The following is a 24,095-nucleotide window of genomic DNA, read 5'->3' as shown; positions in this document are numbered from 1 at the left end:
TATCATTGTTAAAATTTGTTATTTTTCACTTCCATGCAGATCTTACTGAATCTATTTAGCAACCATTAATGGAATATGTCAATAAAAGATGGAAAGTGGTCAACTCGCAGAGGAGAATTCTTGATATTTTCCCTATAATGATGAATAATTAGTGGTAATTAAAAGTTAATGTCACCTTGATAGGGTCATGTTCTTCTTAAATCCTGTTTGGAAGAAATTTTCACATATTAAATTTTTATTGGCGGATTACCAACGTGGGCACCACCTACGTTTTGTTTGTCCCTGATGTCTACAACTTGTAATCTACCAATTGATTGGATACATAGTTGGAGGAGTATGTCACCCCATTCATATTTATATTTAGTTAAATGTGCATGTGAATGTCGTTTATAATATGTAACAAATCAATTAGTTAGAGACATGATTGGAGGAAATTTTCGTCAATGAACCTTTGGCCCCTAACTTTTTAAATTTATGTTGAAGCCCCAATTATTTGAAATTTTTTGTTAAATATATCCGTAGGGCTTGGCCCTCCTAAAGTTTTCAAATACTTTCAAAATTCAATGCTCAAGGAAATATTCTGAGGAATTTAGAGTGCAAAACCTTCCAACTTTATCTTGGGAAGAGGGAAATGGGGGGTTCGAATCCCCACCTTCCGAGAGAGTGGGGTAGGGATGCGTGAGGAGGGAGCAGAGTTTCGCAACCCGCACACAGCACATAACACACATAGTGTGGCTTGTATAGTATAATAGAATAGGATTGAACTAGACAAAAAAAAAAAAAAAACAATCAAATTGGAATTTGAGCATTTCCTTACTTTTCTATCAATGAACTGGTCCTCTTTCCACAACATTGATTACCCACGAAAGTTTATTATACCCATTGGTTCCTAGAAAAGATGTAAGGCAAGAGCTATAATATGTAAGAGCTATGATATGTTTAGTACTAAAATGCCAAGAGCTATATGTTGTCCAATTTTGCTTATTGGCACCTTTTACTATTTGTTTTAAAATGAGGCATCTTTTCTAATAGGAAAAATCACATAAATGGTCTCCGAACTTTGGCTCAATATACGACATCGTTCTTGAATTTTTAATTTATTCAATGTGATTCCCAAACTTTAACCCAATGTACAATATCATCCCCGAACTTTTAATTTGTTTAATGTGGTCCATGAATTTTTTGTGCATGTTCAATTTAATTGGTGAACTATTAAAAAATATCATCCAAGGTTATCGTTCCATTGATTCAAGTTAATGAAATTTGCTGATTTAGCTTCCAATCACTTATTTTTGAAATGGTGGAAAAAAAGAGTTACATGCAGATTATTCACATAAGATATACAATTCAAATTTGAATACTATAATCCTTTTAATTTGTTTAATTTGCTCAGTTTTGAAAACGATCATCCATCCTATTAAATGACATAAATTATTATATCCTGATTTGAGTTGAATGACATATGTGGATAATCCATGTGTAACGATAATTTTTTGTCTACTGTTCAAACTTACTAGATTGGAAACGAGACCAGCAAATTCTATTAACTTGAATTAATGGAAGATAACATTATATATTTTCATACCGCGCATGAACTAGATTGAATATTCATGAAAAGTTTAAATTAAACATTTATGAAAAGTGCAGTGACTGCATTAAACAAATTAAAAGTCTAGACATGACATTGTACATTAGGTCAAAAGTTAAGATCGTATCTAAGAAATTAAAAATTAATGAACGACATTGCGGGTTGGACCAAAGTTCAAAGACCATTTGCGTAGCTATCCCTTTCTAATACTAAGTAAAACAATGTGCTACGTTAAAAATTTTGTGTTTTCGTGTTGGAAACCTCCATTCAAACTTTTGCTGCCCAAAACTGATGGAATACGATAACACGAGAGTAAACAAAAAGGCTCAAACATTGAATTCTGCAACCATTTCGATGAAACTAAGGCCGTACCTCCTCTCTTAGCTTCGTGGGGATATATCCTTGAAGGAAACAATTGCAGATCATATTATAACCTCCTTTGTACACATATTTAATAAAGGAAGTGATACTTCGAACATGCATCTTTAGATATAGCTAAACCTTCCGCAGTTTTTCGTCAGCGATCCTCTAAAAGAAAGGCATGGCTTCTTTTCCAATGATCGCGTTGATTGTCGGCGGGCTTCTGCATGCCTGCAACATCGCAAGAGGCGTTCCGGACACGACCCTGGTGCAGAAGACGTGCAACGGAGAGAAAAACGAGAATCCGAGCGCGTACTGCTACAATGTCCAGAACGTCGTCAGCGATTGGTGCTCGAACACACCCTCTCATGGCTACGACTACTACGACCAGTTCTCGTTCGGTGGTAGACCTTGTTATGGACATGGGTCGTGCAACGGTGGCCTCACGAACGAAGATTGCAGCGAATGTCTGGTACAAGATTATTACATGATGAGGAAGATGTGTGATTTGACCATAGGGGTTCAATTCGAGCTTAAGGATTGTAGATTGCGATACGAAAATTACTATTTCGTGGAATAAGCAAGTCTTTTTAGCTTTTGATCTTTAGTTAGTACAAACCTGCCTACGTCTGTGCGTCCCCTTTGTTAAAGTATTCCCATTGTCCATGATGTTCAAATTTTCTTTTTGCGTGTGCGACCGCCCGGTCATCAATTCCACCTGGCGTTCCCAATCCAGCTTGCCTCTCATTAAACTTTTTGAATTGTACATTCTACCAACCTTCACAGCAATTAGATCAAGAAATATGACTGAACTTGAAACATTCCACATGTGACATTTATGCTTGTTATGCTAGCCAGTAACTCGGGGTCATGTGATGCAATACCCATTTTGTCTCATGAACAAGATCATGGACCATTTATAGTGTTGCTTGAGTAGACCTAGGGGTAAGCGGCTTCCGGTCCGATCCAGTCCGGTTCCTCTCAAGAACCAAGAATCGGACCGGTGGTGCTAGTTCCCAATTTTCGGAATCGGGGACCGGACCGCCGGTCCGGTTCGGTCCGGTTCCCATGCGGTCCAATGGAGTTAAGCAAATATTATCAAGGCCATTATTTTTGAAGAAATGACTTTAAAATAGTAAATTCTTTTCCAAAAAAAAAAAAAAAAGACGATAGAATTTTCAAGCACAATTTAGTAACACTAGCATTTGACATTGTTAGGTGGAGTTATGGCAACAGAAGCTGCAAAATAAACATATGGTCCAAATCTCAACCGTATGAGACCCCATAAATGCAAAAAAAAATAAATTAAAATCGACCGATCCGGTCTGGTCCTATATCTCCGGAATTGGGAATTGGACAGCCACCGTCTAGAACGGGGAATCGAACCACCGGTCCGGGCGGCCTGACTTGCTCACCCTAAAAAGACCTACTGTTGACGCCTAAATTTTGACTAATCTATTTTTTGCATAAAAATTAGAACTAATTTTAGTTCTAAATAAAAAATCATCTCACATATTTATTTTTAGCGTACATTGCATTGGCATATAATTGGGCAAGCAGAACACTTAATTTTGCGGGATGGAAAAATACACCGAGAAGATTTGAAACTTCAGGGACCGTATTGCAAATACTTAAAACTTCAGGGATCGTATTGCAAATACTTGAAACTTCAGGGACTGCATTGCAAATACCAAAAGAAGATGGAGAAAGGAAGATGGTGAAGAGAAGATAAAGAAGGGAAGATGAAGAAGGGAAGATGATGAAGGGAAGGTGATGAAGGGAAGATGAAAATGGAAGGTGAAGAAATGAAGATGAAGAAGGGAAGATGAAAATGGAAGGTGAAGAAATGAAGATGAAGAATGAAGGGTGGAGAAATTTGGCTATAAAAGGGGGAAGTGGAAGAGAATTGAGAGAGAGAGTAGAGGAGAATTTTTGTGATAGGGAAGTGGAAGAGAATTGAGAGAGTTTTTGAGAGGAATTTTTAGAGAGGAAAAAGAGAGTTCTTGAGAAAAATCAGAAGAGAAAATTCGAGAGTGAAAAAAAGAGTTTTAATCGAGCATCATCTTCGACGAGTCCCGACACATATTTCGCCCATCGCAACCCAACAACGCCATTGCTTGCCATTTTCGACGACAGCCGCGTTCTTCCAGCTCCGAGATCTTGAAGGGAACTATAACGTGTATGTGAGTAAGATTTTGTGTAATAGAAGGTAATCCTTTCCATTTCGATCTACAAAAATGTAATCGTTTGGTTTGAACATTTATTTGTTTATTTTAGACATGCCACGTGTTCCAAATTTTAGCATTATTACATGTTAATTTATTTCTGTAAATACTCATGCTTGGCTGCGTTTTCTTTCTTTCTAAATCACCCATGGTGTATATCGTACAAAGTTCAATGTTTTACATCCCCATAAAAAAGAAGAAAAAACCAAAAAAATTGCATCTTTGAATTTCAAGTAAAATCCATCAAAATTGCCAAATCAAATATTTTTCATGAAAATGGTACCGAAAGGGCGTTAGAGAAATCTGACGTAACCAAATCCCCGAATTCAAAATCTCCGGTTCGCGGAAATAAGATAGTTTTCTCCCGCTATTTTATTTAGGTTTCTAATCAACCTACCGAAAATGATTAGTGGCGACTCCAATTCAAAACACGTTGCATGTTAATTATTTGAATCTTAAGTTGCGATTTGGTATGGACTTGGGAGAGTCCGAGTTAGGTTAGTTAATTAATTAACTTGATAATCCATTAGCCCGAAAATAAACTCGTTTATTTTTTTTGAGTCGCGACAGCTTGGCGACTCCACCGGGGACTCAAAGAGGACTTAGGCCAGATAATTTCATGAAAAAGAAATCACTTGATTTGGTAAACTTTGGTTGAATTCTCATTCTTAGGTGTTAAATGTTTTTGCAGATTGGGAGTTATAAGGGGAGGAGTGATCGGCTAACCCTTTGTTTTGCGAGCTTGGTGAATTGGAATTGTGATTTAACTTTTGAATCATGGAAGCGGTGTTTGCCTTTAATTGTTGTGCATGATTTATCGTATTTGCACTACACCGCACACAACCCGTGACCGGACTCGGGTCACACTAATAGTTTTAAGATGGTATTTAGATGGTGCTTTAACCTTGGCGGTAAGGTTTCGCTAAAGGTTATCCCATCCGGATCCCGAAAATTTTTCCAAAAAATGGCTCAAGGGTCGTTCTCATACACGTGAGGCTACGATGCATGAGAATTGCCCTTGTCGACCGAACCAAGCCGAAGTGATTGGACCCGACTAGTCATGACTATTGTACGCGAGGTTGCGACTAGTCATGATGATTGCGCGCGAGGCTGCGACATGTCATTTCGTTCATCATTTCACTTTGCAAAAGCCTTTTGGATAGATAGAATAAGATTTAAATTCACAATTCATGCGCATGTCTTTGTGATTGGCATTTTCTTCGTATGAGAGGTAATTTCTTGTCTCTTGTACCCTGTTATCTCATTTTTATTTTGGGCCGGTCCATGGTTTAGGTTGATTGTTTAGAAGTTTCATTGTCTTATTTTCAATTTCGCACTTTGCTTCCGTAGCTTTTACAATTTCATCGCTTGTCCTCAATTTTGATTTGGCTTATTCCTGTTGTGCGATTTTTACTAAATTCTACGATCGAGCTTTGAGTAAGTGCCAAACACGAAAGTTGTACACCTATGTTTCAACTAATATCTTGCAAAATTTCAGAATTAAATTCATAATTTAAGATGGCCCTTCATTTTTTCAACAACATGCGGTTATAACAGTTTTCTGAACGTGATTTTTTTGGAAATACACATTAAACTGATTTGATCCGCGCATTTCTAGTCCGATTGGCCAACATAAAAGTTGTTCATCATCTTCTCAACTACAAAGTCGTAAAATTTGGACATGTTTTGATCAACGTGCGAATTAATATGAATTTTTTCGTAAAAGCGGATAAACTGAAAATTACATGTTTCAATCCTTTGGTCATAATCACTTTGTTCGTTTGAGTCTAGAGGGATGCCATGGGCCGGCTCGCTATTCTTGCTCCCCGTACTAATTTTGGGTTTGTTACTGTGTACAGGTAATTTATCACGGATCCTCCGCATATTACCCGATCGATTGCGAAGATGATGGCTGACATTAACGCCACTATCGGTGCTGCCCTGGACGAGAAACTTAACTCATTGACCGAGCGCTTTGAAGGGATGATGCCCCGAAAGATGGAGGAAATGATGGCCGCCTTCGCCACCAAACTGCAATCATCCACCTCCAGCCCGCCGCTAATCATTCCCGCTCGAATTCCTCCTGCGGATAACTCCGGTAAAGCCTTGGAAGCCGCTCCCCTATCGATAATGCCGCTAGAAGATGTGATCATCACGGGCGTGAGCTCGAGCACGCCGCCCGCAGTCCCAATCCCTCAAGCTAGTCCCGTGGCCCCCGGATTGAATGGTGATGCGGCCAAGCTGTTGGCCCAAATAGAACAGAGGATCCGAGAGGTTGAGGGGACTCACAACATACCCCAGATTGACCTATCTATCTTTTCAAAGGTCACAGTGCCGGAGAAGTTCAAGATGCCCGACTTTGAGAAGTATGATGGAACTTCCAACCCGGTTCAGCACGACCAATGGCTGTACTCAAAATAATGAATATAGACGGACTCACCATGCAAAGTGTCACGAATCACCTTCAAAGGTTTAGAGGTAAGCCGAGGAAGCACGATACGGCTTGGAATCAAGGCGACCGGACCAAAGTTGGCTGGAAGATCAATACCGGAAAAACCTACCGAGCAAAAAGTACCCGGCCACTTCCCAATCAAGAATACGAGCCATACCAACCTTCCGCTGGTGGTTCTAGCAAGAGACCAGTTGATCATCCCTACAAGTTCCCGAGCAACGGCGGAAGCTCAAGCTCAAGGAGTCAGACCGCTCACGGCGAAAACAAAGTGGGAAATCCGTCGCCGGTGTTAGCAAGTAACACCGCCCAATTCGAGTATCAATTGCTCGAAAAATCAAAAGATTACTTTGATGATGAGCTGACCACCTTGATCGCCCGGTTCGGAGCCGAAGGACCTCCAAAGTTGTGATCCGAAGCAAGTGATTATGGATCCTCAAACAACAATCGTTGGTGTATGATCCAAGACAAAATCGATCGATCATTGGAATGGCCAAGAAAAGAGGTGGAACCAATCTCGCATGAATACTCCTTTAATTCCATGTATAGTTCCCCTGCGTGGGACATTTTTTTTACTTTCCGGCTGTCTAGAATTTGTCTAGAGTTAAAGGGCGAATTTTCTCCTCCCTTATCAAATGCGTGAGTTCCTTGTTAAGCTAGGCCTGTAGCAAATCAATTTGTGGACGACGCCCCTGAACGCCCGTAAAGAGAGATTCCGAATAGCCTTACTTGGGAGAATACGAGTAAAAGGCCAAGCGGGCTCAAAGATGGGTAACTCCGTATCGTCCCAATTGGCTCTCAGTCATTTCAAACTCTAATTTAATCTTATTTCATTCTCAATAGGGGATTGCCAACCGCTTTGAGAACAATATAACAAAAAGCGAACCAACCATGGACCAACATCACCACGTACTGGTGGTTGGGGGAATGACAATGGTCCGAGGCGTCCCAGGTTCGATCCCGGGATTTGACATCAATGTAAAAAGATTAATAAAAACCTTTTTGCTTCGCGATTCAATGCCGATTGAAGCTCAGCCCGGATGGTTACAAAACTTGAAGAGATAACATCTCGGACATACAATCCGATCCAGATGAGTTGATCTTTTCAATTCAAAGTTCACAAGAAATTCGTACAAGGGTAAAGCGGTATCGTTTCAACTCGTTTAGAACATGAGAACGTACATTGACGCTTTCTCTTTTGATTTTTACGGGGGTCACTGCCTTTCCAGATAGGGAAGTATCCATTCTCCCCGAAAAATTAATGAAATAAGAAATTCCCGGAGCCTTTGACAATCTCATGTCTCGAACCAGATAATGAAGTTTTGCAACTCATTTGCATGAGCAGGGGCAACTCCCAATCCACGCCCCTAAGAAGTTTCTTATGTGCTTGCGAATTCCGTCCACCAAGATAAAAAGTTGCTGCATTTTATATGCTCAAAAACACTCATACATTGCATAGTTTGCGCATGACTGTTCCTCATGTTTAATTTACCAACTCCGAATAAGGAACATGAACCGCATAAGATACATCGAATGTATGGAATGGGGCATGACAGGATGATGTAAGGCAATCCTTTCCCAAACACGTCCCATTTTTTCGGAAGAGTTGAACGGTGGCTAAGTTCCGCATTTCACAAGGTAAAAGGTTTTCTCGCAAAAGGTACGATAGCCGAAATGACAGAGGCATTCAGTTCTCTATCCCAAACACTACATGTGATCCATTGATTACCCCTTTTGAGCGGTGGTTTCATTTCTTTACCCCTGTCAAGAACCACCCCACATCGGGATCCAGACGAGTTAATTCTAGCAGCAACACGAGGTAAATGGTTAGAAATTTTCTTGCTCGGACTAACATTAATATTCGGGTGTTTCTTTGCATTTATACTCGAATTTTAATTCAAGTGCCTTAGGATGATGAAGAGCATTCATTTCTCTATCCTATACACTTCATTATTTGCATAGCCCACTTGAGCCTGCAAATTCATTTCTTAAACCCTTGTTGGTGATCATTTGCTCATTCCAAAGATAAAGATAGCATTTTCCCAAGGATTAGAATTGGAGATAGTCGGGTCAACAGAGAATTCCCGAATGGACTCATTTCTTGTATGCTACATTTTTTTATGTTTACATAATTTTTCTTTGTAAATGTTTATGTTTGTTGTAATTCCTGGTTCAAAATCATGGGATTATATAAAAAAAAAAGGAGAGGCAAACTCAGCTTAAAGGAGAAGGGCCCGCTCTCGAAAAAAAAAACAAAAAAAAAAAGCAAAATAAAGAGATGTCGAAGAGCTCTCAAAGAAAAAGGAAAAGAAATCTCTTCTCGAAAAAAAGAAGAAAAAAAGAAAAATGAGAGTCGGGAGTAAGAAAAGCAAAGGCCGATCTCATATGAAAATTTCAAGCATAGGAAAAGCAAAGTGCCTACCAAAAGTAAGGCCAATGCACATTCATTTGTAAAGTACTTCTGAATTTTGAATGTACATTTTTGCATGTTAAGTTGTAAATTCCATGTACATGTTTGCATTGTGTCTCTTGCAAATCCTTGACAGACACTTATTGTGAAGAAGACTCCCCAAGAAGTCGGTTTGCAAAGTGCAATTTTCAGTAGAAAACTACCATCCCTCATTCAATTCTTTCCCAAGACATTTCCGGAAGACCAAGATCGGTGACTAGTCGGCGATGATCACCAACGTCAAGCCCCTTCTCATTTAATTTCCGAGCCAAAACGAGCCTTTTCGTTCCTCAGCCTCCAATCCTAGCCTACGTTATAATCCTCTAAAGTCTCTTCCGATTAGGACACTTGAGTTAACATAGAGTTAAATGATTTTAAGCATCACTCGAAGAAGTTCGAGCAAGATTATTTCTCTCTCATTTTTGCGGGATTCTTGACTTGTAAATCCGGAGCAGATGATGAAGAAATTCATTTCAGCAGCCTTGACTCAATTAGAGTCTCCTTTGTAAACCTTTGACCTAGCCCTCATTACGGTTCTAATCAAGACCTCCCGATCGGCTCGGTCGTATCAATTGCGAGATTACTCGGATCCTTATCAAATGCGATGATGGAAAGATTGAGTGATTTCTTTTGAATCCCGCAAACAGGATAAATAGCTTTTCTCAAGAGTGAGTGAAAGCCCTTTCTGGATCGAAGTCCCCCATTCAGCTCACATTCGAGGTATTCGTCATGTGAGAACCTCCCTGGACAAAATTGGTAATGCAAACTTGACAGAATGGTTATGCATGAACCATAGTATGAGTGATTGCATTATACTCATTGTTGAATATGTTTGTGTGTGTTACCTCGACATTCTATGATAGGTAATACATTCCCGATGTTCGAGTTCCCTCCCAAGGTCTCGAAATTCATCCAAGGATTATTGAATGAGCAAGTTTTGCTTGGCAAATGCCTACCAGTGTACGATACAAAGCAATCCGCTTCGTTCCTTGATTAATCGTTTGGAGAACCCATGTAAGTTTTCTGAACCCCTTTTCAAATTAACAACTCTTCTGATGATAGTTGTTATGATTCAATTCAGGCAATATGCCCCTTTTGTACTTATCGATTCCATTCGATGGTGCTCCTATCAAATATTGTTCAATTCGGGCAATATGCCTCTTCTGTCAAGTCGTGTAGACATATGCACTGGCGATCTTGACATCTTATCAAATCATAACGACGTAGCTCTTATGGTTTCAATCTCGAGTCGTGAAGACATATGCACCGGCGATCTTGACATCTCATCAAATCATAACGACGTAGCTCTTATGGTTTCAATCTCGGGACGTGAAGACATATGCACCGGCGATCTTGACATCTCATCAAATCATAACGACGTAGCTCTTATGATTTCGGTTTCGGATCACGAAGACGTATGCACTGGTGATCTTGACTTTTAGTCGGCTCATAATGACATAGCTCTTATGATTTTCAGCTCCTTTATCAAATCATGAAGACATAAGCACCCATGATGTTGATCCAAACCAAATCATAACGACGTAGCTCTTATGATTTTGGTTCCCCTTTGTCGAATCGTGAAGACATATGCACTGGCGATTTCAACATTTAATCAACTCACAACGACGTAGCTCTTGTGAACTTGATTTCACTTCTTTCGACTCACAACGACGTAGCTCTTGTGATCTCAAACGACACACATATCTTGCGCTGTCTTGCATTAGGGAGAAGTCTCCGATAACAGATAGGCCAAATACCTTAAAATCCTTGCATCTGCAAAAAGAAGCTTGGAAATTAAGAGAACCATTAGCTTACGAGAAATTTGGTAAAACAGGTATTCTTGTATGCGATCCATGTGCGAGTTTCTCTAACAAAGAAAAAAGAGAAGTTTTGGCATATGTTATTTACAGTCTTGCATATCATGCATCACTTCATTACATAAAAAATGGGATTAAAACTCCCGCTAAAAAGTTCATTCATCATTTGCACTATCAAAATTTAGGGTTCAATTTTGTCTTTGAGCGGAACCTCTACGAGCCTCCACTCAAAGAGGGGCAGCTGTTGACGCCTAAATTTTGACTAATCTATTTTTTGCATAAAAATTAGAACTAATTTTAGTTCTAAATAAAAAATCATCTCACATATTTATTTTTAGCGTACATTGCATTGGCATATAATTGGGCAAGCAGAACACTTAATTTTGCGGGATGGAAAAATACACCGAGAAGATTTGAAACTTCAGGGACCGTATTGCAAATACTTAAAACTTCGGGGACCGTATTGCAAATACTTGAAACTTCAGGGACTGCATTGCAAATACCAAAAGAAGATGGAGAAAGGAAGATGGTGAAGAGAAGATAAAGAAGGGAAGATGAAGAAGGGAAGATGATGAAGGGAAGGTGATGAAGGGAAGATGAAAATGGAAGGTGAAGAAATGAAGATGAAGAAGGGAAGATGAAAATGGAAGGTGAAGAAATGAAGATGAAGAATGAAGGGTGGAGAAATTTGGCTATAAAAGGGGGAAGTGGAAGAGAATTGAGAGAGAGAGTAGAGGAGAATTTTTGTGATAGGGAAGTGGAAGAGAATTGAGAGAGTTTTTGAGAGGAATTTTTAGAGAGGAAAAAGAGAGTTCTTGAGAAAAATCGGAAGAGAAAATTCGAGAGTGAAAAAAAGAGTTTTAATCGAGCATCATCTTCGACGAGTCCCGACACATATTTCGCCCATCGCAACCCAACAACGCCATTGCTTGCCATTTTCGACGACAGCCGCGTTCTTCCAGCTCCGAGATCTTGAAGGGAACTATAACGTGTATGTGAGTAAGATTTTGTGTAATAGAAGGTAATCCTTTCCATTTCGATCTACAAAAATGTAATCGTTTGGTTTGAACATTTATTTGTTTATTTTAGACATGCCACGTGTTCCAAATTTTAGCATTATTACATGTTAATTTATTTCTGTAAATACTCATGCTTGGCTGCGTTTTCTTTCTTTCTAAATCACCCATGGTGTATATCGTACAAAGTTCAATGTTTTACATCCCCATAAAAAAGAAGAAAAAACCAAAAAAATTGCATCTTTGAATTTCAAGTAAAATCCATCAAAATTGCCAAATCAAATATTTTTCATGAAAATGGTACCGAAAGGGCGTTAGAGAAATCTGACGTAACCAAATCCCCGAATTCAAAATCTCCGGTTCGCGGAAATAAGATAGTTTTCTCCCGCTATTTTATTTAGGTTTCTAATCAACCTACCGAAAATGATTAGTGGCGACTCCAATTCAAAACACGTTGCATGTTAATTATTTGAATCTTAAGTTGCGATTTGGTATGGACTTGGGAGAGTCCGAGTTAGGTTAGTTAATTAATTAACCTGATAATCCATTAGCCCGAAAATAAACTCGTTTATTTTTTTTGAGTCGCGACACCTACCAAAAGAAATTTTCTCTCCTCCTCCCTCTCAAATCCCAAACCTAGCCCCAACTCATTGCCACCGCCACGAGTTCCATTTACCAGATTTTGCCCGCAAAGGAGATCCATGGCCAGCTCCCGATCGTGATAAGCAGTCACATCTAGTTCATTAGGTGATGATTAGATGCTTGATTCTAAAGGTTCTTATCGTGTAACTTCTCTTCTAAGCTACTTTTCTACCGATACATGTGAGGAGGGTGGCAACGTGCTTATGGGCAACAATGTTGCTTTTGAAGTGGTAAAAGGGATTCTGACCCCAAAAAAAAAAGCAGTAATAGGGATCTCAACATTGAATAATTTCATATAATCTAAGAATGAATTTGAATATTTATCAAGAGCTCGAAGACGATATTGTACGTTCTATAATTTTCTTAAAAAATATTTCACAAAAACTATGGCTTACAATGTGAAGGGAAGCAAATGTCCAAAATGTATGATGTCACAAAAAGAGGTATATGTCCGTACAAATATGGTATATCCACTTATTTTTTTATATTCTAGCAACAAATATAACATATATTTAAAAAGACACATAACATTGATAATCATGTGTATTTTCATTCTAAAAAAGTGGAAAATTTTTAAATAAATACCTGAAATGCTCTGATTTTCTTATATAAGGGTTTGAAGGTACTTTGTTTTAAAGAAAGTCCTGAAGCGCCATCTTTATTTATGAAAAAAAAAAAAAAGGTCTGACCGAAGGACATTTTCGTCTTTTATCATTTCAAAAAAATTTCCTTTTTTTGTTTTTTGTTTTCATTTTCTTTTCTTTTTTCTTCTTTCTTTTTCCTTTTTCCCTTTTTCTTCCCCCTTCCCAGCCATGGCTGGCCTCAAGCAGAGGGTCTCCCTTGCCGGGGCAGCGTCGGGCGACCCTCGCTTGAACCAGCCTTGCCCTCACCGGGGCCGGCGTCAGGTGAGGGTTGCCTCGCCGGATCAGGAAAAGGTTGACTGCAAAGCTGTCACCTTGTTTCCATGGTTGAATCATGTTTAACAGTCCGTGAATAGTACAGCATTTTGAGCTTCACATCTGCGCTTCAGAACTAATGTCTTATTGTGTATAAGATCTCCTATAATTTGATGGAGATTAAATGAGGAAAATGAACTCCAAAACATCGCCACCAAACCTAAGGGCCCCTGTGCACACATGGTGAACTGTTATGGAGGAGAGTAGAGCAAACGTACCTGCTGAGAACCATGGAGATGGTGCTAGCGGCGACCTCAGCGATACTGGCGGTGAGAACGATGGAGGAGGGAGCATCGGCACCGGAGAGGCCGGTAGCGAGGGCGCATGGGATGGTCAGGCCGTCGGAGACGCCGATGATGATGTCGCTGACGATATCGTCGACGGTGAAGTGGGACTCCGTGTGCTGGTTTAGGAGCCTTTGCTTATCTAGCTACAGCTTGTTCCTGCTCTCGTTTGCGCTCGCCATCGAATGCCAGAGTGTTTGAGTCGAAGAGAGACCAAGCGACAGGAAGGAGAGAGTTACCCTCGACCTCTCTGCTCCAGCCAATCTATTTGCTGGGTCGTCCCCGCCGGATTTGGCGAGGCAACCCTCACCCTTGCCTGGGCTGGCGAGGCCGGCGTCGGGTGACCCCTGCCCAACGGTGGCATGGGCGATCCTCACCAAAGACTGGCGTTGGTCGGGAAGGAGAAAGAAAAAGGGAACAGAAAAAGAAGAACACGAAAGGAAAAAATTAAAAATTAAAATGCCATCAGCCAATTCATTTTTTAAATAAATGGGCACTTCAAACCCTTATTTGAAATAAAATCCATTTGAGACCTATACTTGAGAAAATTAGAGCATTTCAGGCCTTTAATTGAAACAAAATCCATTTGAGGCATTTATTTGAGAAAATCAAAGATTTTTTGCCCTTATTTGAAGTTTTACTCGTTTTAAGAGGTGCCATATTAAGGAAGTGAAATGTGAGGAGGGTAATTAGCATTTTCTTACAAAACAAAAAATTCAAATTAATAATTTCAATTGACCAAAAAAAAATGAATAATTTCGACCCCAAAAAAATGAATAATTAATTTTTCTAGAAAAATAACAATTAAAAAAACGAGAGTGAAAGAACGGAGGTGCGAAGCCTCCCTTCACCTCGTCACCGCGTACAGCGGTCGGATTTCGCGAGGCGACACCTTGAGAGAGAGAGAGAGAGAATGTATTGTGCGGCGAAATTGCAAGCATCGAATGCGTCGACCCATTTGAGCTCCAATCATGAATCCACCGCACCGTCGCTTCCGGCCCGTCCGCCGCCGGTGCTCAGGCAGCTGCCGCGGCGGCGACCTCGCCGGTCCCTTGCGCTGTCCGTACAGTCCGTGTACGGCGGAGTAGCCGGGGAGGAGGCGGATTCCGGGCCGTCGGTCTCGTCGCAGTACACCTCGTCCATCGGGTCGTCGTCCACCGCGCTTCAACTCTCTCAGTGGAACCTCACTCAACGACATGTTCTCATGCTGAACGTGATCGCTTGTGCGGTACTCTCTCTCTCCCTTCCACTGTCCTCTGTTTCGCGATTCAGCGATTTGAGCGCTGCTGACTATCGTTTTATCTTTCCCTGTTTATTGCTGACTTTCACGATTGATTACTGATGTTGCCCGGTTCAAAGAAGAATAAATTTGCGTTGCACAGAATTGTTGTTACAGGTTGGGGTTCACAAAAAATCGGGGGAAATTAGATGATACTAGATTTTCCATTTTACATTGATTCTGGAATTTTGTGGCTGTTAGTCTTATCTACACCCAAATGCAATACTTGTCACCGGACCATGATCATAGTAGAATTTCTACATCTCGTCCCAAAGCTCGGTATAGCAAAATCTTATTTTTTTTCCTCGCCCTCAATGGAAGTTTGCATCCCGCCACATGAGGTGTGTATTATGCTGTGAATCAGCAACTTTTGGTGATCACATCGGATTATAAGCCCGAGTCGAGCCCTCCAGTTTGTTTCGCAATTTTTTTTACCTGAACTGTATGAAAATGTATTACCTAAAGCTGTTACGTAGATTAACCTTATCCTGTGTCACCTAAATTTGAGGGATTTGCCAATATGGGATAGTTCAATCTTAAGGTTCACTTGACTTTAATCCCCCAACTTTTTCTTCTTTTCCCTTTGTGGCACTCGGGAGAAAGAAGGGGATATTTGAAATTTGGTGAAATATGTTCTTCACTTTGAAAGTTTCAGAAATTGCAAGTCAAGTGGTTTCTTGGTATAGATCTCCCCTATCTTTCTGTTCTTCTGGAATCCAGTAATGCGGTCTGTGTTGGATAAACTGTGTAATGTAAAGAAGTCAAGGGAAACTTCCCAGGTCAGTCACTTGTTAAGTGAGACCCAGCAATGCTAATGTTCATTCTCAAGGGCAAATTTTTGCATGAACCACTATGTAGTAGTCATGGCTGCAGTTTTGTGTTTGTCAATGGAAAGGAAAAGAAAGGTCTGAACAAGATCTAAGACAAGTGAAATTTCTCTAGGGGTAGAGTTCTCCTCTGGTTACAATGTCTGCTCTTGTATTATCTTGGCCTGACACTAGATTAGATATCTTGAGATGTCATCAATGAGTCAGGAAAACGCATGGTCGACCATCATGGGATATTTCATCCCTTGATTAGCAAACTTTTCCCATATTTTATTCCTTTTCAACTAATCATGCTAAGCTTACTGTGTTCCTTTACTGAACATTTGTATTGTATTTTCAACTCTTCTATCGCAGTAAAAAATTGGATTTATACGCCATGACCCCCTGACTCTGAGCAGGCCTTTTTGTTCTCAGTTTTGTTTGACCAACTGGATGTGCAGAATCCTAGCTCTACTGGGCAGTGTTTTCTTAAATTTCTGTATAACTGATAGCTTTCAGGTGACCTTGGTCCTCATTACAGCTCACAAGGTTGATCATACTAGCTATGGTCGCCTCTTCTGAAATAGTATTTCGACATTGGGACATTGAGCAGTTGTAAGCGAAACAGGATTTGGTGGGATTGCACATTGAGATACCGAGTGAAGTTTCTTGGTAATGAAACAGAAAAGTTCATCATACCACAATCGGTACAGTGGAATACTTGTAAAGGCATATAGTTTTAATTCTTGAAGGACTTGAAATGAGAGACATCAGGAGCATATTGTAATATACTAGTCTACTTCTAGATCATGCTATCAGATGTATATATCCTGTTGATGCATGGAGGTGTGTGGCAGTGACTTATTAAATGCCCCCTAATGTATCTTTAGAATAGAGTGATCTATTATATCCATTTAACCTTGTAACATTGACCACCCACAAATATTCAGATATTTGAAAGTTTTCTTTTCCTTTCTGCATTCGTTGATTTCTGGTGTAGTATTATGAGTAGTATTTGAGACACATTACGGGAATCGAGCATCACTATAGGAATTTGTATCGTCTGCTAATGGATGTTATTTTTTTTTTTTTGGTCAAATAATGGATGTTACTTCGAACGTTACTTTCTAGGCCACAATTTGATGCTGAATGGTACCTATTCTTTTCTGCAGGCTGCAGTTTCTGCAACATGGCTATTTTGTTCAGCCATTCCTACTCTTCTGGTATGTAGATTTTCGTTTGCTGTAATGAGTACATTGTATTGTTGCTGTGTTTGACTTGGTTTCTGTTGATGTATCAATTTTTCTGTCATTTTTCCCTCCTTTTCCTCGTCCATTTTCTTTCCTAAAGGCTCTCAAGAGGGCAGCTGAATCACTGGAGAAGCTGATGGATGTTACTAGAGAGGAGCTTCCTGACACAATGGCTGCTGTTCGATTATCTGGGATGGAAATCAGTGACCTGACGATGGAAGTTAGCGATCTAGGGTCTGCAATTGGTGTTGTCTTTTTTCTTTCTGTAATACAACTCAAACATCTATCTCACAGGATATAACTTCACCTTCTTGAAACTTCCCCAGCCAGGACATAACTCAAGGTGTGAGGAGTTCCACTCGAGCTGTTCGCGTAGCTGAGGAGAGATTGCGCCAGTTGACGAGCATGGCCCCACCAGGTTTTCTCCTCCCATAGCTTTTCTCTGGATTTTTCTGTGGCCATTTTCCTTTACCTTTTCTTTTGCCTGGGATCATCGAGTTTTACTTAGTTTTTTACTTGATTAGCCTTATTGCAGGGGATACCAAGGCAAGAAACCGAGCCTAAAGGACCAGCATTGGCTAGAACTGCAAAAGGGCTACGCGAGGGAATAGTTAAGGGTAGATCACTCCTGCAGATGCTTTTAACCCTCACTTGGTTTTCTAGGTCGGCATTAAACTATTTTGCTGGTAAAGCAAAGAGATAACCTGAAAGAGACGACACAGCCATGGGCAACAACATAGTTTGGTGCATTCTCATCTTACTTCTTTTCGTTATAATGTGGATTTGTATCAGGTTGACCATTAAGAATGAGATTGTTGTCCTCTAGGAATCACTATCCAATGTTGAGCATGGGGTATTTTTTCCTACTTTCACAAGTGGATTTTGTCTCCTCTCTTTTTCTTTCAGACTCTTATTTTTGTTATTCCCTACACAATCTCTCTGTGATGACTGGTGTTAATATCATTGGCATGGTGAGCATTTGTCACGTTGGAGGCCAGTTAGACTTACCTTGGTGTGCTCGTGGCAGGTCAAAAATGATTGGAGTTTACACCAAACCGAGCACGAAATTACATGATAAAAGCAGACCAATCTAGAGGCAGCATAGTGATTACATGTTAAAGAGAAATATGCTTTGTTTGTTTCAGGTTGTGAGCTTTTGACATACATCGTGCCCGACGGACTTCTTGATGTCTTAGGTTTTCGGTTAATGAGTTTGACCGCATGTTGCTGATGGTATACAGACACGATCAAGATATCTCGTCCCATGCCGACCAGTCTGAGAAAACGAAAGCACGACGGGGATCGCCGCGTCAGGAACTGCAACATTGACGGGTGATACGATGCAGATCGACATACCGTAGGAAAATAAGTTCGGTCATGTATGCTGCCTACATATCTGAATTTGACAAATAGTAGAGGACTGATCGACTGATTAAATGACTCATGGCATATGACCTATCAACAAACAAGTAGCATATCCGTCGCAGGCCTGTATTGATCGGTGCCGGGAATCACGGCTTGCTCTATGCCGTGGTCATGCCGGGGTGGTTGTTGATTTGAGGTCCGGAGCCCGTATTGATCAGAGGTGGCTTTGGGTCCCCGCCGACATCCCGGTCGCCGACACATAAAATGATTAAAAGATTCAGTAATAATGGATGAAGAATGGGTCCTTCCCTCTCTCTCTCTCTCACGATCGATAGACCTTGGGAGTGTGCATCCATGGGCTTTTTTTTTTTCCTTTTATCTTTCTTTTTTTTTAAGAAAAAAATATGGGTATTCAAATTCCTGGCTCGACTAACTTCCATAGATGCACGCAAAATCCGTTATGATGATGTGCATCGCATGAGGTTCCACTGACAAGGTTACCTTAGCACAGGACGTTGTGCGATCACGAGAATTTTTTTTTTTTTTTTTCGATCAAAAAACAGTATATGATAATTAGAAAAATCACCACTCCTCTAGAGCTAAGTATCGGTCCAGAGTAGAACTTGGAACTGGACCGGACCAACCCTACCTGGCCGGTTCCGGTCCAGTTTTCAGTTTTAAGTTTAGAACCGAACCGGGAATCGGGAGCTAGACTTAAAAGACCCTAATTCTCTCCTTCTGCTTTTACCTTGCATCTTATACTCTCTCTCTCTCTCTCTCTCTCTCAAAATGATCTGCTTTGCCGCCTTCTTCACATTTTCTAGACGCGAATCGGCCAATTGAAACTCGCAAGCCTTTTGTAGATCTGTCGACTGTGCAAGAAGAATCGAAGTCGCTCGAGGTCCATTTCCCCAATTTCCAACATATACAGAGGTTCTTCGAAGGTTGTGTAACTGAAGAAACGAAGTCTCGAGCAACACTCTCTAGGAAAAAAAAAAAAAAAAAAAGAGAGAAGGAATCGGCCAATTCCCAAGTCTGGAACTTACCCACTCTAGAACTGCTCCTCTCAATGCTCATCAATTGTTAAGGTACAACATTACAAGACTTCTACTTGCAATTTTGGAAGACGGATGCTAAATCTTACCGTCGATCATTACCATATTCACGGTGTTGCTTCTTCCCTCACGTCATAATTATATAAATCTTACTAGCTCTGAAAGGGATGTTGCGTAACAAGACAGGAGTAAAACCAGTCGATGTCTTTAAACGTTGGCGTCCATCAAATGATCAGGGTGCAAGGATTTGACCCACAATGGGGTTGGACTTGGTCCTTGATTTTGTAGCTCGAGAAGTACTGATAACGTAAAAATAATGGGATTCACTGGTTTTTCCTATGTCAACTCTTTACTTGGCTTGGTTAGACAATCATTTGTATGAATTGACGTAATATTTTATGTGGAAAGTTGACATTAACGGATCTTCGATTTTCATTATTTTCACGAGTAAGAATGATGAAGACATACCTTTCTCCATAATGAAGCCTTCGATGATTTTTGCAGAAAAAAAAAAGGGAGACGATGAAGACCGATTTCTCTCCCTTAACCCTTCGTTCTTTAAAATATAAACTATCAAGAGAGGCCTCTTCAACAGGTGACATCTTTTTCGACCAAAAAAAAGGTGACATGTTTGACCAAAAAAAAAAAAAAATAGGTGGCATCTATCAAAGCACGTAAAGAGTTGCGTCTTTTCAATTATGCCTTTAATAATCAGCACAAATTAATTATAACATGAAATAATTATTAATAATATCATATTGGCCACATTTATTTTTACATGCTCCCATTGGCCAATATGAGTTTCCTTTCGACCAAAAAAAAAATATGAGTTTTCTTTAATGGTTTAATAATACCATAATATGCACAATAACATCGTGTTATAACTTTTCCTTAAATTGGCTATCACATAATGGCCACAATAAAGTAAAGAAAACTAATGAGAGTCATAGCGATTGTGTGTCGTTAATCAACACGGTTCCTTTTGATGTACTACAACTGTAACTCTTTGCTTATCATGATTCATTAATAAGAAATATAGCAATGGTCCAACCATAATGTCTCTGTTAGAGATTATCCTGTCCAATATTCATCTACTTCCATCAAACTAGAAATAGGATATATCAAAAACACATATAAATGAGCTCGAAATGTCAAATACATAAACTTAATAGAGCCATAATACAATATCATTAACGATGTCCAATAATGCTCCTCCTTTCAGCATGTTCATTAAATGTTTTGGGCGGCAATCCTTTTTGTTAAAGGATCCGCAATCATAAGATTGGCGTTAATATGCTCAATTGACACTCTCTATTTTTGAACTTCTTCTTTGACGGACAAGTATTTAATTTCCTCATTCTTAGTACCCTTAGAATACTTGTCGATCTTAGAGAAAAAAACTGCTGTAGAATTATCACAATAAATTTCAGCGGCCCGGTAACACTGTCGACAACCACAAACTCTGAAATAAAGTTCCGCAACCATAATTCATGAACAGTACCCTTAAAGCATGCCACAAACTCAGCTTTCACAGTGGATGCAGCGATTACTGATCGCTTCGCACTTGCCATAAAATTGCGCCTCCAGGCAAAAGAAATGAGTAATCAAATGTTGATTTTCTTGTATCGACACATCCGAATTTATAAATAGCAGCACGCCATTGTTGATATGTGGGGTGCTTCCTCCTCCTCCTTTTTCCATGCTGCACCACTACGACTCCCTGCTGTCAAACAAACCATTAACAAATGCTTAGGACAAGACAACCAACACGTCCCAAATGGGAGAATAGCCCAAACCTTGAAACATACTACGGTCTCGGGTGGCGAAAAGCCGATATCGAGATGTCAGACCTTCCCGTCGATGTGAACTCTTAGAGAAGATCAGCATATTATCTTTAAAATAACTTTTATCTATTGAGTGACGGCCCTTCCATTCGGTACCATGAGATCACAATCACGTGCCTCAAAACCCCCCACAAAAGTCACGGAACCAAAAGTCCTCAAAAGCCAAAATTAAATATATGACGTCGACAATGTTATGCTCCGACTGATGATTTGACCAGCCACCTCTCTCCATCTCTCTATAATACACAAAATTTTCAAAGTTTGCCTGTAATTACTTTATCATGCCGCGGTTTGGTCACACTTGTTTGCTTTGGTTAAAACGCCCTAATGCTCGGAACACCAACATGTGAAAGATTTGATATTTTGGTTGTCTTTTAGTGGGATTTGGTTCTAAATCCGCTGTTTGCGTCCCGGGGCTTGGTAATAACCCCCTCGAAGGCACCTTTAACTTGGTTGACCACGTGCAATTCCATTATATTAATTCCTCACCAAACTCTCACTTTGATAAACGGTCCGATTTAACGGTCTTTTATAGCTCTATTTTATATCTCTGGGTAAAAATTATGTATTTCCTTTAAATGAAATTATGGAAGGTAATTATTTAAGATGACATATCAATCAAGATAAGCACATTCAAAGTTGGATATACGCGTAATCTTGAGAGATACGTAGGACCATCACTTGCATCAAAATTTTTTCGCGACAAGTTCATACACTAATTGGTCTCATTCCTTGATGGGGTGCGATTCATTCCTGAGAAAGAGAAGATCCTTGGCAGACGTGACAAAACAGGAGAAAAGAGAAGACATTCGGTGAAGGCTCCACCATCCACCAACGTCCAATACATCTCCTGATTCCAACAGGGTTTGACAAATTTTTTTTTTTTAATGGCTTTCATCGTCGGAGTCACAACCAGAGCAAAAATCTTCACCAAAGTCCCTCTTTCCAGCGCCATCTTCAATCACCTATTCACCTTCATCTTGACCAAATTGACCCAATGGTGAGCCGCTTGACGAGCTCCTAATCTCCATTGCAGATTCGGCACATAATTCTGTCCCAAATGCTCCTTTGCGGGGTTAGGGTTTGCAGAAGACGACTAATTAACTCGCCAATTTAACTTCTCTTCTCCTTCATCTTCTTCGTTTGCGTCTTCGTCTTCGTCTTCTTCTCTGCATGTTCATTTTTGTCCGAAGAAACCCGGTCCCGACAATCGATAGATTCAGGTGACTAAGTTGCTCCATCCTCCTTCCTAGCTCTTGTTCATCTGATTCTTGACTGGAGCATGCTTGATTTGGAGATGTTCGTCCTGCTCCTGTCTCCATTGCAAATTTCAGCACCTAATTTTGGCCCAATTTCTTGGTTCAAAGAACGCGACGAAATTAGGATTTAAAGAAACAAAAAAGAATTTAGCCCACTTGGAAAATTGGGGCAAAATAACACCCATAAACAACGTCATTTATGGCAATTCATGCTAACTCACTTGCAACAACCCACATGGATCCAAAAAAAATTGCGATTTTCTTGCAACCTAAATTGGCAATGGCACCGACGTAGTCTTTTTTTTTTTTACTAGCATGATACTCAAGTGATTACTTGAAAAGTTTTGACACTGAAATGAGCATCATAAGAAGATTACAACACTTCTTCTAGTGTCATTTGCTCCAATTGCCATAACGAGGGTACTTTTACTTATGTATTGAGAAATTGTAGGGACACTGATGTAGGGTGGGATCTAGATTTGCTTATATATACATTTTTTTTTTCTGGTAAATGTAAGGTACAAACTAAAGAAATTACTTATATGTTAGGTTTCACTTCGATGCTTCAATTTTGCTAGCTTTTGTCGCGGTTGAATACTTAGAATCAAAGTGGAGTTGATTCTATTGGCCTTTCTTTGCGTCTTTCTTTAATCTCTTTTGTCTATTATTAATTATAGTGTACCCTTTCTATTTATCTACTATATGAGACGAAGATAAGTCCAATACAATGTAGACCGGATTAAAGAATGAAGGGGCAGGTGCAATAGAAATCTTAAAATTAATGGCGAAAATGTAGTTGAATTCTAAGACTTTTAATTTGTGCAATCAAGTTCAGAACTTATGACGAATTGTTAAGTTTATCGCCTTAGGGTCAACCACAGAGGAAAAATTGCTAAGTTTGTCACCTCAGGTCATTCCTTAGAACGACAAAATCATAGTTTCGTCGCCTCAAGTCAAAATTAAGCAAAAAATTCTTGCGTTGTTGCCATTGATTTAATCAATGGTGAACCTATGACGACAAACATGAAGTTTATCGAGCAGAGACTGAGGATAGCATAGAATGCTGTAGAGAGGGGATGAGAAGAAAGGCAAAGTCTAGTGTGAGCTTGGACTCTAGGTGATAGGTGGGGAGCTGGCAATGACTCGACTGGAAGCCTAAGTAGCACCGACACAAATTTGCGTCACGTGACCCGACATAATATGTGGACACGTCATTTTTCAAAAAATAGAAAATTCCGACACATTCGGATACGTTATATGTTAAATATATATTTTCACATATATAGAAATATCAACGGTGAGTTTCTTCTTCTTCCGTTAGAGATTCATGATTAGGTTTTCTTTTGGGCTGGCTGGGTATATTAGTTTTGGGGTAGCTGGATATATGACATAAGTAAATATATTTTTAATAAATTTACATTTTGACTCCTCATTTATTGAAAATGCTTAAA

At 39.8% G+C, this 24,095-nt stretch overlaps 2 protein-coding genes and 1 long non-coding RNA gene across 4 annotated transcripts; 2 read left to right on the top strand and 1 right to left on the bottom strand.

Annotated features, from left to right (window-relative positions):
• Window positions 1-2,129: 2,129 nt before the first annotated feature.
• Window positions 2,130-2,528, top strand: LOC115744066 (antifungal protein ginkbilobin-like protein). The gene has a single exon (XM_030679158.1). The coding sequence runs from the start codon at window positions 2,130-2,132 to the stop codon at window positions 2,526-2,528; it is 399 nt and encodes a 132-aa protein (XP_030535018.1).
• A 7,563-nt stretch (window positions 2,529-10,091) lies between these two features.
• On the bottom strand, window positions 10,092-21,466 carry LOC125312854. Its single transcript, XR_007196905.1, has 3 exons — window positions 21,310-21,466; window positions 19,545-19,549; window positions 10,092-10,102 (listed from the first exon to the last, which is right to left on the bottom strand). It is a non-coding gene; the product is annotated as an uncharacterized LOC125312854 (long non-coding RNA).
• LOC115744041 lies at window positions 14,617-17,958 on the top strand. Of its 2 annotated transcripts, none has more exons than XM_030679123.2 (5): window positions 14,617-15,014; window positions 17,044-17,094; window positions 17,222-17,355; window positions 17,448-17,539; window positions 17,646-17,958. In XM_030679123.2, exons 1-5 carry the CDS (start codon window positions 14,700-14,702, stop codon window positions 17,822-17,824), a joined length of 771 nt encoding a protein of 256 aa, XP_030534983.1. In that variant the 5' UTR covers window positions 14,617-14,699; the 3' UTR covers window positions 17,825-17,958. The 2 variants fall into 2 exon arrangements, with proteins under 2 accessions (XP_030534983.1, XP_030534984.1); XM_030679124.2 differs by having other exon boundaries at window positions 17,657-17,686.
• Window positions 21,467-24,095: the final 2,629 nt, after the last annotated feature.

Source organism: Rhodamnia argentea, chromosome 11 (assembly GCF_020921035.1).
Source record: "Rhodamnia argentea isolate NSW1041297 chromosome 11, ASM2092103v1, whole genome shotgun sequence".
Taxonomy (NCBI): domain Eukaryota; kingdom Viridiplantae; phylum Streptophyta; class Magnoliopsida; order Myrtales; family Myrtaceae; genus Rhodamnia; species Rhodamnia argentea.
The sequence above is the reverse complement of the archived record's forward strand: the minus strand, read 5'-3'. Positions and strand labels throughout refer to the sequence as shown.

Bases quoted from the DNA above. Each gene is read 5' to 3' on its own strand.
- LOC115744066 (XM_030679158.1), top strand. From the start codon at position 2,130: ATGGCTTCTTTTCCAATGATCGCGTTGATTGTCGGCGGGCTTCTGCAT.
- LOC115744041 (XM_030679123.2), top strand. From the start codon at position 14,700: ATGTATTGTGCGGCGAAATTGCAAGCATCGAATGCGTCGACCCATTTG. The intron at 15,015-17,043 runs GTACTCTCTCTC...TCTTTTCTGCAG, and splicing joins TGAACGTGATCGCTTGTGCG to GCTGCAGTTTCTGCAACATG. The intron at 17,356-17,447 runs GTCTGCAATTGG...AAACTTCCCCAG, and splicing joins ATGGAAGTTAGCGATCTAGG to CCAGGACATAACTCAAGGTG.